Genomic DNA, 15,576 nt, shown 5'->3' on the forward strand with positions numbered 1-15,576 from the left:
ATTATTCAATTATTTTATAGGGTTCATTTTAGATAGAGTTGAAAAAAAAAATTCAAAAAACAAATATTTTGTAACTAATATTATCCAAGTATTTTAGTGTTTAATTTGAGACTTGGACAAGGGTGTTCAACTTCCATCATCATCTTCTATACTGAGAAATCTTCTATACTGTTTCTCTCTAGTTCTAACCTCGAGTCATGCAAGCTTGTCTAAAGTGATTTGGGATAAAAAAAACTTAAAGCTTCACCCCAGAAAGTACAAGAATAACTCTCTCCGGTTCATAATAGAGGGCAATGTGTTTTGATATGGGTATATAATTGGATCTAATTCAAGTATTTTTAAATCCAATTGAGTGTAATTCTCATTTTCTATAATTACACGGACTTGAAAACCTAAGACATTGTGTTTAGACTACCATAGCCATATAGGGTGATGTCAACTACTATGTGGTTCTAAAAAATTACTAATTAAAACCTTAATCTTCTCAATTATTTTATATCTCTCTGATTTTATCTTTGGTGAAATAAATTTCCACATTTAAGTAGTTAATTCCTTTAAAACACTTTTATTACATGAAGTAATAATAAATGAAGGTTAAAAAATTATAAACACTACATATTACCATATATATATATATATATATATATTTTGGTCCGACACATTACCTTATATTGAATCAAGTGAAGTTTCTAGAAATTACCTAGTATTGTGGACTAGAAGGTTAAAGAATGATTGTCACGAGGGTTAAAAAGGGGAAGGAAAAAACAGGGAGAGAGAAAGTATATAGTTCATAATTGATCTTTATTTGTTCCTCAGGAAAGCAGCACGGATTCAACATTTTATTCACAAATCTTTTGTTTAATACAAGTATTAATGAATCCTTAAGTTTTCAGATTCCTCTTATCATTTGTAGAAGAAGATGGGAGGAACAAGAGACAATAATAAAAGAATGACTAAGAACCTAGAATAAACTAGTGTAGTTTTGCAGGACTTTATGTATTCCTAAAGATATATAAAATAAAGAATGAAAGAATCAACCATAGCATTTTGTCAATGAAGCTAGCTGGATAATGTGCAAGGCTTCAAGAACCAGAAACACGTCCAAAGCTCTTGCTTCTTTCCATCAACTATTGAGATGTCTTGGCTACTGTTCTCAGGAAACTCCATCGTTTTCTTTTGCTCAACTTCTTGAAGAATTCCTCTCTCCTGCAAGATTTATTCCAGATGGGCATTTTAAGTACTTCATTGATAATAATCAGCTACAGAACAGTACAAATGAGAGTCCAAGTCTCCAACTGGAAAAAAAAAGCATCTTGTACTTGTACTGGCATGTACTCAATGTGAAAGAAGAACTTGTGAAAGGCCAGTATGCTCTCATTAAGAAGTCTTGCAGATAAGTTACCAGAGAAAAGCATGAGGTGAGCATAATAGCTAATTGACATGTACAGTTCCAATTTGACAGTTGGATGAAATCTACATGGAAAACACCGACACATACAGTTCAGGTTTATGCTATCAAGTTCTTCATTTAGATTATGACAAGTGACTCTAACTTAGAAAATCTGTTTAGGTGTTATGTTTTTATAACAGAACCTAATGAGGAATCTTAAACATACAGCACATATGCTTTTGCTAATCTTAATCAACATAAATCAAACCACTCAACATGCAGTTGGCTAAACAACATCTATCTTTTGGGAACGTACATTCCATTTTAATCAAAGACCTATCTTCGGTGTCAATGGCAACTTCCTGATTTATCATCAAATTTTATATCTAGACTGTGTATTATCAATCTGAATAGTAATAAAGAGCAGGTAACTAATGAGGAATCTCTAAACATACAGCACATATGCTTTTGCTAATCTTAATCAACATAAATCAAACCACTCAACATGCAGTTGGCTAAACAACATCTATCTTTTGGGAACGTACATTCCATTTTAATCAAAGACCTATCTTCGGTGTCAATGGCAACTTCCTGATTTATCATCAAATTTTATATCTAGACTGTGTATTATCAATCTGAATAGTAATAAAGAGCAGGTAACTACGTACCATTAATCTGGATTTGGAAGCCTTTGGAGAGGTAGTTTTATTTGTATCACGAAAAGCAGAGAAGCACTGAGGAGAGGGAGGGTTTGTGCGAATTTGCATTAAGTTCTCATCTTTCTTGCGTCTCACATTCTCCAAGTCCAGCATAATAGGCATATTTTCGGTCTCATCCGCTCTTCTGCAGAATAGAATAATAAACAAATGATTTACAGAATATAATAACTTGTAAAAAGAAGCTCATATATGGTTTTACGCCTGACTATTTGAGCTTCTTTCATCATGTAAACGTGGTTGTACATCAATCAAAAGATTGTGACTGCGAACTCATCTATGATAATTGTCATCACCAATGCGCTAACGAAAAAAACTATTATTCTTTGATCAGAGCACTGTATATGTTTTAAACAGCTGTAACTACTGGAAACTAAAGAGAATTTTGACAAGCTAAAAAGGAAGGGACAAACCTGAACAACGTTTTTCAATGAAAGGACCATCACTAAATGGAAAGTTCAAAAAATTGAGATTAATAAGTGATGCTAATCAGCTAATGACACTAATCTGTGTTAAGGGTCACAGTTAATAGATACCAAGTAAACATATGGATGTAGATGCAGAGGGAGATGAGACAATGGAGAATTTTGCAGTCACTGTACCAAGGGTTGGACAAATCTGACCAGTGTTCTTCTCTGGAAGCAGATCACTATATGAAAAGTTCAGAATACAAGTGATGCTTGTGAGTTATGCCACATATCCGTGTCAGAGTCAATGTTTCATAGATACTAATTACCAAGCAATCATATGGATACGGGTACAGTCATACAGAGCGAGATGAAACAACACACAATTTTGCAGTCACTGTGCCAAGCTAAAAAATAAGGACAAACCTGAATAGTAATTTATCTATGGAAGTGGATTACTATATGGAACAGTTCAAATAATTGAGATTTAAGTGTGGTGCAAATGTCAACATATCTGTGTAAGTATCAGTGTCAATGTTTCATAGTTATTGAGTAAGCATAAAGAGGGAGATTAAGATTTACTTCTTTCTCTGCAGCTTCGGTTTATTGTTTCTTGCCTCAGATTTTCCGGTCACTTCAAGCAACGGCTTCCTTTCTTTCTCTTCCTTAACTGACTGTTCCGAAGGCTGAACAGGCGGAGGCCCTTCGTTTGCTTTTTGATTCTCCTCGCCCTCTTCACTTTTAATCTCATTCACATTTTCATCGTTCTCTCTCTCTCTACCTCTTGTTGCTAATTTCTTCAGTTCATTGCAGAATTCTGTGATTTGGCTCAAGATAGGCCTCCCTGCAAACAAATTCTTTGCTGAGAGTGTGGATCTCAGTGAAGGCACCTTGTTGTGCTGCGATGTGTCATCAATGAGTCTCTTTTTCTCATCGCTTGACTTGATTGATGCCTTCGTCAATTTCAATGGATTATTACTTGGTGGAGTAACCAGGTTTGGGTTCTGATTCTCACTGTCGTGCTTGAATTTGAGTTTGCCATCTGGGGAAGCCGAAGATAGGGTGGGCACCCTTCTCTTCAACTTCTGATCTCTGTAGCAATATCCAGCATATGAAAATTGATCCCTGAATTTATATAACAAACAGAAAGTGGAACAGCACTGAAAAGAAAAATGGATCTTTGTAAGAACCTCCTATTTTGGTCACCCAATGGAAGAATTCCTGGAGAATCAACCGAGCTCAAAAGCTTCCAGAAATTTTAAAGAAAAGAAAAGAAAAAGAAAGAGTAAGAAAAAAACTTGGAAAGATCGTAACTGGCACCTCAGAAATGTGAGAAAAGTAAATAAAAATATAATTAGCAAGACATATATCAATATCCAAGGAATATTAGCTGAACTAGCTAGCTCAAGTTTATTGCTTCAGCGAGTTGGGAAAATCCAAGAATTGAAAAATCTTAATCTTAAATCTTCTTTAGTTTCTTAACATAAGACAAGAGTATGAAAAACAGAAGTAGAGAAGAATGGAACCTTTGAAGGAGTTGATCTGAGAAAATCGTCCACTGTCTTGGGATGCTTACAATCTGCAAAGACCATATCACCAAGACCCATTGAAGAAAAAGCAAAATCTAAGAAAATAACGTAAAAGAATCATAGGAGAGACGCAAATTCTAACCGGGTCTGCAAAACCAGTCCTCATCGTCCACGGATTGGTCTGGGGCCAAGAAATCGACCCATTTCGGTGCGTTAATGTGCTCGTATTTTTCGTCTTCTACAAAGTGCCACTCCAGTCTCTTCCAGTCGATCTTCGCAGGTTCCATTACTCACACAAGGAAGAAAGACAGTGAGAGTGAGGAGGAGAGAGGGGGAGGGTATGAAGGAGACCCAAAAATTCAGCTAGCGGGTTGCTGCAGCGAGCGAAGTTCAGAGAGAGAGAGAGAGAGAGAGAGAGAGAGACTGAGGAGTGCCAGAATGGGAGAGAGAAAGGTGTAAATGTAACCGTTATGGGGATCGAGGAAGGCGGGGAGTGAACGTTGGGAAAATAGGTGTTACTAAATTCTCCGACCGTTAGAGACTTGGTAGTCACATTGACTAGCTTACTGAGTTTTGTTCTGGTGCAAACGGATTTATTTTAGGCGTGCTGCACCCAGATAGCTGGCTTCCATTTGATTGCAATTTGCAAATATTTTTGTACAAAATAGGAAATATAAGAGATGTTACACTATTAATACTTAATATTAGCTGGTCAAAAAAAAAAAACGTAATATTAACTGCAATTTATATTGTATTTTTATTATTTATAAAATTAATTAATTATTTTTTATGTAAAAAAGTTTTGTTGAGCTTGATCTCAAGCTCACCATCAGTAAACATGATATGAAAAATATTGTTTTATTGACTTTTTTAGTATTCTTTTAAAAATAATAATGAACAAGAATTCTTCTCAGTTATGGTGTCTGTGAAATAAAAGAGAAAATAATGTAAAAAAGTTTAATTGTCACAACTCGAAGTACTAAACTTCGCAGTTCACACACATAAAAAACGAAAAGGTGAGTTCGGTGAGATAAATATTAAATAATTAAATCTATCGACTAGGCTTTTTCTGTTTTCCTTATTATTTAAATAAAATAAAAAATATTTTTTTGATTTAATTAATAATTTTTGTCTTTAAGAATATGATTACATTTCTATGACAGTTCACATATACTGCAAAAAAAAATTCTTATATACATTTTTATAAGCACATTTTATTTTATAATATAAAAAGTATAATTTTATTCTTATTCAACATTTAAAAACGAAATAAATTTTGAAGGTAAATAAAAAAATAAATTTAACATAAAACATATATGTAAGAAAACTGAAAATTCTAAGCTAAAAATTAAATTAGAATAAGTGAATGTTGAATGTAAAACTAAATTAAAAGTGTTCATAACAAGAATTAATCTCAAGTTAAGCAATGTGTAAAAAAATCCACGTCTCCTAATTTGATTTTTTTTTTTGAACAAAAATAGAGAGAATGACATTAGAGTCTCAAACTAATAAATTTATCACAATTAAGTTTCCAACAAAATTTTTTAAAAAATAAGTTGTAAATATTAATTCAAATAGTCATAAATTAAGGAGTTCTAATTATAAACAAGACATTTAAACTTTAAATATAACTTTTAATTTACACTTGGAATTCTTGTTGGAATTAATATTTGTAATTTATTTTTCAGAAAATTTTATTACGGACTTAACTATTATAAAATCTAAATTTTGGGACGTTATTATCAATTTTCCAAAAAAAAATTAACTTAACTAAAAGCACAATTACCTGAGCTATTTCATTTACGGGAAAGCGTCCATGTGTGGTTTTAACTAAAATCATAAAACCTTCATGTGGCTGTTCACTCATGATAGGCTAAGTTGCTGCCCCTTGGACAGAGGGGTGTAATCAACTTGAAGATTCATTGCACCTGCTCAGAGATTGTCCGAGTGTAGCTGATCAGTGGAAAACGATGGTCGAACCAGAACTATCGACAACTTTCTTATGTTAAATGGAATCTGACAAATGACGCTGGTCAAAACTAAACAAAGAAAATTTAGCGGAGTACTCTATTGGGTTATCTGTGTCGAGATATTTGGGTTACCAGTTGCAAAAGGCTTTTTGTTTCTGAACAACCTGTAGAAAATCGTAATGCAACATTATCATTATCATTTTTCTTTATAGCTTGTATGGACCAAGATCACATTCAAAAATGCTCCCTGTTTACTTATAATAGAAGCAACGGACGTGAACTTGGTGATGGAGCGGTTAGACTCGAAACTGTGGCAAAATGAATTCAGTTCCACCAGCAATTGCAGAGTTGATTAGTATTATTCTTGGGCTTACGATCTGCTGAAATAAGAGATATACAAAAGTATATTCTTATTCAGATTGCTTGGATGCTTTGTAATGAAAGTTATGATTCTTTAAGCAAAAGTATGAATAAAGTTTGTTATTTTAAATATTTATTTTTTAATAATAAAAATTATATTTGATAAATTGTAATTTTTTACTCAATTTTTATAAATTTTTAAGCAAAAGTTGTGATTGAAATTTATTTTTCAATAATAAAAATAACATTTAACAAATTATAATCTTATGTTCAATTCTTATAATTTATAGAATAAAAATTATGATTAGAGTTTTTTATTTTTAATAAAAGTTAAATAATCTGTTCACTTTAAAATTTACTACCACAAAAGTCTCTGAGAACTTTGTTAAAAATATAACATTTTAAAAGATTAGATTGTCATTTATATAATTCGAAAGAATTTTATTATCATTTTTCTTAATTTAAAAGACAATATTTTTTAAATTATAATAAAAAATAATGACCCTAATGCGCGATGATGCCATCAATATCACTTCATGTTAATACATACAAAATTCTATCTACTTAATAAATTTTTAAGGCTAAAAGCAAAATTGAATTATTTTTTATCATTACACAACAAAACAAAAATACTAAATTTAATTCATGTTTTTATCTGTTTTTTTTTTTAATGCGTTTTATCTGGACTCAATTTCTTGAAACTTGAAACTCATCATATGTAATTTAACTAAAATTCAAAAGAAGTGAAGGACAATTAGTCTTTAACTTTTGACTCTAGTTTATATTAAGCATACATATAACTCAAAATGTTATACGTACATTGAATCAATGTGAAGCAGAAACCTCGGGCAAGGAGAGAGTCTGAGGAATAAAAGAACAGACATAGTTTACATCACTCAAATTTCATTAACCACCACAAGATGCGACTGTTACGGACGTCTCTAGTGAAGAGAATATTTATTACATAAAATGTAGCGGCTGAGTTCTTTCTAGTGTTCCTACCTACGTGTAGTGAGATTTCTAATGAAAGAGGGGGGGGGGCAAAATGAGATAGGAAAAGAAAAGAGGGGGGGGGGTAATAGAGCAGAGAAGCCTCCAAATTTCTTCTGTTAACAGCATCTTAATGCTAATTCCTTGAATCCTCGCAAAACACCTCAGCGTTGCAAACCGGGCATTTCTGAAAAGAATATCACAAAACAAGGTTATAACTGCATATAATGAGTAGAGAGAATTTGGGTGGGCAAAAAGGAAAAAAAAAAAAAAAGGTACAGTGTTACATATTAATGACATTGGGAGGTGAATGGTATAAAACTGCATTTTTTCTTAGACGAAAGAATTAAAAAAAAAAATCGCTAGCTATATTTTGATTTAAAAAAAAATAAAGACATCAGAAAATTCGTCCTTTGGAAAAGGTACAATTTTTCCTGTCATGGGAAAGTGTACCTTAATAGATGCATCAATATGACTGACCTTGTTAATGCTAAGCCATTTGGAGATGCATTCGCTATGGTAAACATGCGTGCATGGCAATTTCATTTGTTGGTCACCTCTTTTGTATGTCATCTGACAAATCACACACCTGCTTTTCATGCGTTTTGGCCATTACCCAATAATGAACTTGAGAAGGAGATAATAGACTCAGACATAAATGGGAAGAAAAAGGAAAAATAAGGGAGGGGGACTTTGTATATCTTCCTAGAGTCACACAGAAAGCAAGAAGCTCTGTTGATCCAGGATCCTGATTAAAAAAGGAAATGGAAAACACCATAGTAAATGTACAGTCAATATATCCCCGTAGATGGCAGTATCTAACTCAGTCAACGCAGCAAAGAATCTAAACTAAGCCTAGCAAAATGAAAGTGTTTGGGGGGGGGGGGAAATTGGAAGGGGAAACAAAATAGGATAAAGGGGAAAAATTCTTTTTCTCTCTTGTTTAAATGTCAAGGAAATTGAGAGAAATGCAAAGTGACTATTGTGAAGTTTCTCAAACTTCAATATTTTAACCAAACGGTTAACCTACAAATATAAAGTTCATGTCAAAATACTCGCTTCACTTTCGTTCCAACTTCTTAATAAATGAAATTTGCATAACATTTGAAAGTTAAATATTCACTTTTTGTGCTACCACCATATTAACCCAGCCTCCCGAAGAAGGAAAGATCACTTTCACCCCTATATTCCACATATTTCATTCGCCACATTGTCAAATATTCAGAAAGAAGAAGAGAACCAGGAATTTACCTTTTCCCATATTTTTTTCTTTTAAACATGCTTCTGAACTTGTACTTTGAGACTGGAAGAAGATCAATAAGTTCTTTGGAAAGGCCCCTGCTTTGAGTTCCAACTGCCTCACCCAAGTCCAGTAATTCCTGCAATATATAATTAAAAGATTAATAAATTACCATAGGCAAATCACCAAGTCCAACTTCACCCTTCTCAAAGGAGGTCTTCCCCTTAACGAAAACTTTCTGCATCTTATTAAAAACACCATGTTTCTAAACAACAATAATAACGACAAGTCTCAATCTCACTAGATAGGGTTGGTTACATGGATTGAATGATATCATTATTCTTTATTATTAACCAAGCTTTTAACAATAATAGTTAAGAGTCATTTTTGACTGTGAATCGTATACGAAAGGTCATACATGTCCTTAAATTCAACAATAAATCAATTTTGTCCCTCAATTTAAAGATTCCCTCTGTCATTACCCTAACGTTAAAAACACTTAACGTTCATTACTCATCAGTGGATCTTACTATTTTTTTAATATCTTTCATTAGTTGAAAGGTCATTTTTTGCTATCAACTCAAATATTTTATAATAAAAATAATATTAAAAAATATAATGTGAGGTTTACTAATGGTCAACTAACAATGAGAAAATATCAAGGTGATAAAGAAAGAAATCTTTAAAGTTGAAGGGCAAGATTGACCCATGGCTATAATTGAGTTTAGGGATATTTGTGACCTTTTATGTACAGCTCAGGGACAAAAATGACCCTTAATCCTAGGAATATTGTTTAACTCCAAGAGGTTTCATTCAACAACTTTTATGAGTATTTTTTTTATCTTCCTCTACCCTTTCAAAGCTCACGGCTATTCATTTCATTCTCATCACCAATGCCCCCTCTGACCTTCTCTAAACATAACCAAACCATCTCAAATGATAAAGAAAGGAATCTTTGAAGTTGAAGGACAGAATTGACCCATGGCCATAATTGAATTTAGGGGCATTTGTGACCTTTTGTGTATAGCTTAGGGACCAAAATGACCTTTAACCCTAGAAATATTGTTAACTCCAAGAGGTTTCATTCAATAACTTTTATGAGTATTCTTTTTGATCTTCCTCTACCCTTTCAGGGCTCAAGGCTATTCATTCCACTCTCATTACCAATGCCCCCTATGACCTCTAAACATGACCAAACCATTTTAAATGATTTTCTACTATCTCCCCTTAATAGATGTCACGCCCACTTTGTCTCATATATAAATATTTCAAATTTTATCTTTATTCGTGCAAACCCTGTTTCTAAAACCATAGGCATTTTTATATAGCTTAAAACTAGATCAGATTTGTTTTCGCATCAAACAATGACTAACACCTTCACCCTTTGATATATTTCATTTGTATATAAAAGAGAAGTTTCCTAAACAGTGTTATGCTGTAAAACCAATTAAAAGATTTGATTAAACAACTGAATATGCAGGGTTCTCCAGAAAAATTGAGAACTTTGGGACCTTAATGCCTGGAATTTCTCATGCTATCTACCTAATCTCACTCCCACAAGGCTACGACATGGCATCTAGCTGTGCCACAAAAATTAGACATAATAATTGAATAGCTGAAGAGAAAGTTTGAAAGAAGAAATAAAATTAAATAAAAAATTAAAGCCATATAAATGTACAAATACTTGCATCACACCTCATAAGTCATATTATCAGGATCGATGCTGTCTTGCTGCCATGCAACCTGCAGGTAATGCACAATAAAGGGTTAGTGATGTGATCCTGTGCGGCAACCTAGTTGGCACCCAAGATATCATCTTAGGTGACATCCAAAATGGCATCCTACATGGCAATCAAGTCTTTAAAAATACAAAAGGCTGAACTGTTTACATAGACTTCTAAAAACCTAAAAATGATGCAATCCTGGTTAATTCAGAACTCTAAAGAGATAGATCATATCCTTAACGGATATATTTTATCCTTATTTGAAATTAAGACAAAATAAACTATTTTCCTAAATTTAAATTTGAAATTAAAAATAGGATAAACTAATTTCTTAAATTAAAATTTGAATAAGATAAACTGATTCCCTAAATTTAAGAAAGAATATTCACTAAACTAATTGGACTCATGGGCTTGAATATCTTGGATTAGGCCCATGCTAAAAGTTTTTCTTAGGTTTTCTAAAACTCCATTTGCCTTAAAGACTCCTTGATCATATAGGACATCCCTAATTAATAAATTTAAGGCTTCTTTCATCCTCTTGGCTCTGAATCTAATCATTGGTCCTCAAATACCCTGTGATGGATCAAAGGTACTAAATATTCGATTTTGAATCGTCCCTTAATTCTCATCATTGGATCACATCAATTAGACACTTGTCTCTAATACAAAAAGTTAGATCCAGGTTTTGTTTTTCAAGTTACAAGGTGAAAACTGTAGATAGTAGTAAGGGTTGAAATGTTGCAGAAATTAAGTGCTTGAACTACTGAACTGCAACCCTATCTCCTTTATCTTATTTCTGGTAAACAAAATTCAAGTTTCTGGAGCTTATAGTGATTTAGAAAGTATACACAGTAAAAAATCAGTATAGAGAATTCCTGTGTCTTATTCATGACATTATTTTAATTTGTTTATAAACATCACAAAACTATTGAATTATCTTGACAACGCCTAGCTTTATAACCTAAAAACACAGATTTGTAAAAAGAAAAATAAGTAGATAATATCACTGCCTTTTTTTTTTTTTTGCTAAAAAATCAGACATCAAGGATGAGAATAAGCAAAGGCATAGAAAAGGAAAAAAAGGATTTAAAAATAGGAATCACGATGAGAATTAAAATTTTCATCACGTAGAATCATTTAAAAATGTCATAATTGTCTGTTAATAGTGACAGATCAAGGTAAGGAATAATAACTGAAAGGCCACATTCTTTGGTACCTGCTCTATCATGATCTTCCAATTTATTGGAATTATGCTACAGAACTAACAGGTTGTTTAGCATACAATAGCTCTGTATGCATTCTCATTGTCAATCTAGGACAGTCTTGACTGCATAGTTCTAATGTGGATCTCATGATTTAATTTCAACTCCCCAAGTTTGTAAGAAATGAAAGTTTTATTTATAAACAAATAATTCATTTGAACAAGTGTAGGAGCTGGATAGATCAGATATGATTTGTGATGGAAGTTTGCAATGCCAAGCTCAACCAACCATTAATTGTATTCTGTTTTTCAATTATAGGGTCCCAGTGCTCATACCTTAGAAACAGTTAAATATAATAAGAAATTACTTACTTACGGCCTCAAATCAGCCCTATTGACAAGAGAGCTACCTACCTGGGTACTAGTGGCGTCTTGATGATTTGGGCTGCCTGCAAAAGAAAACCCAAAAACATTTATGCTATCATAAAATTTTCAAAATATTAAGTTATTATGATTAAAATGTGAAAATTTGGAAGTCCTGGCCCATCTGATCATTAGTTTATGCACATAGTAAAAATGAAACAAAAAGCTTGAACCAACATTCTTCAGGTATAGTCTGCATGCCAGCAACTCCATCTCCCCTGGAAAAAGTGTCTGTTGTAGCAGGTTCCTCAACGGTCATTGTTGAAGGGTTTTCCCACTGTCCCCTGTAGACCTCCACTCTTGGTAAGGGAAGGATATATTCAGGATAACCAAAATATGATGGACACAAAGGGCCAGACATGTCATATTTATATGGGCTCATATTCATCATCCAGTTGGCACTTTCCTGCGCAGACAGCATTGATAATTGACAAAATGTCATGATATGTTCAACTGAACAAAACAATTGAAGTTATGGAAGTAACAGGGATAATACTAATAGGCGGTAATAAAATGACTCAGATAATTTTTGGGAGCATCAAATCAATGCAGTGGTAGTTATAGCATCACGGAATAGCTTCCAATCCAACATCATCCATATATGAAAGCAGCTGAACTCAAAGAAGCAACACTTCCCACTTATATGCCGAGCTTTCTTGTGCTAAACCGTTAAATACAGATGAATTTTCACTCATTTTATCAATTAGCACTACTTACAAGACTAGACTTCAATTTAAGAAAAACAAATTACTGGCTTCCTACAACAAGGCACTCGTACAGGACAGGAAGAAAGTAGGGGAGAGGAAACTTTAAGGGGGAGAAAGAGGACACTAAAATATCTCATCAATCCAAGTAATCCTAAGCCCTTAGATAACTACTAATTTAAACTATAAAAAAACCGAACAGCCCTAACTTATTCTCATATCTTACCCTTAATATTAATCATATCATGAATCGCTATTTTATAGCCATTTAAGAACTATACATAGAACTGATTAAACAGTAGTTTTCTCATTCCTCATCACTCATAGTTGCTATTTATGGTAGTGTTTTTAGGGCCAATTCATGCATGGATGGTATGGAACTAAGCCTTGTAGCCAAAATAACTTACATCCATTATCACATTCTACAATGTGCATTTATTTAATTTAATGAGAGAACGGGAGAGCTTTGACATAAAAAAGGGAAGGATGTCAGTAAAACCTGATCAGGCATGGATCCAGTGTGGAGACAATTTGCTGGCATATACGTGATGCCTTCAAAGAAGTCCATGAAACTTTCAGTAACAGTGTAAGGAAAGCCCGTATCTATGTAATGGACCTCCATTGGTCTATTATAATTCATATTGAAACAACACTTTCAGAAGAACTGCAAAAAAGCAACAAAATAAAAATCACATCCCAATCGAACGTTAATATCGGTTTTAAGAAATCGGGAAGCCGAATCAACCAACATCGACAACTTCACAATAAGAGGAGGAAACTTCTATAACTCATCTCCCTTACAAGGGCAGGCTTTTTCGAATTGAATAGAATGCAGTGTGAGGCAGCTTCGACAATCCTGAAAAGAAAGGTTCGACTTGCTAAGGTCCATTTTCTAACTTCCATGATTCAGGAGATCAAAAGCTATCAACATACACATCTTCAGGCAGCACTACCTGCTTCTCTCGAAACACCAGCAGTCAGCCAAAGAAAAGGCGCATATAATTAAACCGAAAGTTTTAGTTAAAACTCCGTTTGATTTACAGCCAAAGCAAAAAAGTAACGATTTCAAAATCCGTGACTGTACCTTCACTCATTTCATTTGACGCACATTGTTCCGCTTCCGGGAGCATAGTCCATGAGTGAAGTTTACAGGTCACACGAGATTCTCGGTTGCTTCTTTTAAAAATTTGCCTCGGTTTCATGGCATTTTTACGCAAAATTGACAGGCAAAAGGACAAACTCCATAACAACCGCTCATATAATGCATTTGATTCAGATTCCAGAGTAAAACAACCGCTCATATAATGCATTTGATTCAGATTCCAGAGTAATCAAACAGAGACCAAAATGTTCACATTGACTTACCTTCTTCACATTCCGAACAAAGCGTCGCGAGCATCGGAGAATCGAAGGAGAAGAAAAGGTACAGACCAAGGAATCAAAGAAGTCCTGGAATGTGGAAACCTCAATCGAAAGAATTACGAGACTCCAACACGCGGGAGGGAGGGGGGGAGGATAGAAGAAGAAGAAGAAGAGAAGAAAGAGTGTGGGGGTTTTATTTTATCAATGGGGGTGGCTCACTTGCAGTTTTGTTTTGTCGTGTTGTGCTTTGGCTCCCGTTCTGGGCTTTTGTTTCTCTCCCATCCGAGTTTCTCTCTCATTGTTTTGGTGGCGCTTTATTTTATGCTGAAAATCTGCGACACGCCAGATGTAGATTAACCAAACGATGACACGTGGACTTCTGCTAAATCTACAAGCAACAATTGCAAATACATCCCAAAACATTGAATTAATAACAATTACTCCCTCCATCTTTATACAAGATATTTTTATTTAAATCACACAAATTAATAAAAATAAATTATCTAATTAAAAATATAGTAACATTTTAATTTTATCTTTAATTATTTAAATAAAAAATAAATTTTTAACAAAAAATAAATTAATAAAAATACTTATCTTTTTCTTTTCTTTAAGAAGAATATAATAATTCATTCACTAAAAAATATGTTAATAATTTTTTATATTTAAAATAAAAAATATTTTAAAAATTTTATATATAGGATTGAGGGAGTAGATCTCAATGTTGTTTAAAATAAGGTATAAATATCAATTTAAATAATTATAAAAATTATATAAGAATTATATTTCATACTTAAATATCTATTTGTAATCAAAACTTTTAAATTTGAAGTTCAATTATCAATATTTTTAACTTATTTTTAAAAAGAAATTGAATACTTAATCTTCAATAATTTAGTGTTCTAATACATAACTGTCATTTTTCCACTATTTGCCTTTTATTTGAGCACCCTCGCCTTTCTTTTCTTGCCTTTTACTTTGCTATTGGTAATTTTTAAATTTTAAATTAAATATAATAAAATCAAATTATATAATTATATAAAAATGGCAAACATATACCACAATATGTGAAATTTACGGGAAAATCGTATCTTCCAGTGAAGAGATAATTCTTCTTTCCTATGACTTTTGAGAAACATAAAGTGAATCTTAACAAAAAATTTTACTAATTATTAACAAGAAAACCATCCAATGATAATAACGTTTATGGTCAATGGGAATAATATTTAAATAGTAAGATCAGCATACTTTGAAGTAAAATCTACAAAGAAAATGGTTATTTGAAGCTGGTTCAAGTATGTGGTTTAAAAAATAAAAAAAAAGGAAATATATTATGGATAAAACGGCAAATGAGGAAGGGTGTGGTGCACTGGCTTATTATAATCTATTTAAATATCCTAATAGAAATAATTTTTTATTATAATTAAAAAATATTTCAGATTTAAAAATAAAAATTCTGTATTTCAATTGATTAAATTAAATAAGTTAATTTAATTTATTTATTTTATAATAGAAAATATTTTTTATCCATGAGAATTCAAGTTTTTATATATATACTCG

The 15,576-nt window shown here is 32.6% G+C and overlaps 2 protein-coding genes across 8 annotated transcripts; both read right to left on the bottom strand.

Annotated features, from left to right (window-relative positions):
• Positions 1–819: 819 nt before the first annotated feature.
• On the bottom strand, positions 820–4,500 carry LOC129314569 (uncharacterized). 2 transcript variants are annotated; one of them, XM_054958050.1, is made up of 7 exons: positions 4,185–4,500; positions 4,040–4,092; positions 3,704–3,759; positions 3,529–3,605; positions 3,096–3,357; positions 2,059–2,233; positions 820–1,206 (listed from the first exon to the last, which is right to left on the bottom strand). In XM_054958050.1, exons 1-7 carry the CDS (start codon positions 4,327–4,329, stop codon positions 1,060–1,062), a joined length of 915 nt encoding a protein of 304 aa, XP_054814025.1. In that variant the 5' UTR covers positions 4,330–4,500; the 3' UTR covers positions 820–1,059. The 2 variants fall into 2 exon arrangements, with proteins under 2 accessions (XP_054814025.1, XP_054814024.1); XM_054958049.1 differs by having other exon boundaries at positions 3,096–3,605.
• A 2,755-nt stretch (positions 4,501–7,255) lies between these two features.
• Positions 7,256–14,180, bottom strand: LOC129312859 (E3 ubiquitin-protein ligase BIG BROTHER-like). Of its 6 annotated transcripts, none has more exons than XM_054955618.1 (9): positions 14,020–14,180; positions 13,456–13,510; positions 13,154–13,318; positions 12,128–12,356; positions 11,942–11,976; positions 10,298–10,345; positions 8,614–8,741; positions 7,843–7,951; positions 7,256–7,549 (listed from the first exon to the last, which is right to left on the bottom strand). In XM_054955618.1, the coding sequence occupies exons 3-9, from the start codon at positions 13,292–13,294 to the stop codon at positions 7,499–7,501; spliced, it is 741 nt and encodes a 246-aa protein (XP_054811593.1). In that variant the 5' UTR covers positions 13,295–13,318; positions 13,456–13,510; positions 14,020–14,180; the 3' UTR covers positions 7,256–7,498. The 6 variants fall into 6 exon arrangements, with proteins under 6 accessions (XP_054811593.1, XP_054811597.1, XP_054811595.1 ...); XM_054955622.1 differs by having other exon boundaries at positions 13,443–13,510; XM_054955620.1 differs by having other exon boundaries at positions 13,404–13,510.
• Positions 14,181–15,576: the final 1,396 nt, after the last annotated feature.

This window comes from Prosopis cineraria, unplaced genomic scaffold (assembly GCF_029017545.1).
Source record: "Prosopis cineraria cultivar Desert tree isolate PC_DT_omini unplaced genomic scaffold, ASM2901754v1 PC6, whole genome shotgun sequence".
NCBI lineage: Eukaryota > Viridiplantae > Streptophyta > Magnoliopsida > Fabales > Fabaceae > Prosopis > Prosopis cineraria.

Coding starts and splice junctions, on each gene's coding strand:
- LOC129314569 (XM_054958049.1), bottom strand. CDS start 4,329: ATGGAACCTGCGAAGATCGACTGGAAGAGACTGGAGTGGCACTTTGTA. Junction 4,093..4,184: donor GGACTGGTTTTGCAGACCCG/GTTAGAATTTGC, acceptor TGGTCTTTGCAG/ATTGTAAGCATCCCAAGACA. Junction 3,760..4,039: donor TCAGATCAACTCCTTCAAAG/GTTCCATTCTTC, acceptor AATTTCTGGAAG/CTTTTGAGCTCGGTTGATTC.
- LOC129312859 (XM_054955618.1), bottom strand. CDS start 13,294: ATGAATTATAATAGACCAATGGAGGTCCATTACATAGATACGGGCTTT. Junction 10,346..11,941: donor AAGACGCCACTAGTACCCAG/GTAGGTAGCTCT, acceptor CATTACCTGCAG/GTTGCATGGCAGCAAGACAG. Junction 8,742..10,297: donor CTGATAATATGACTTATGAG/GTGTGATGCAAG, acceptor TATATATTGCAG/GAATTACTGGACTTGGGTGA.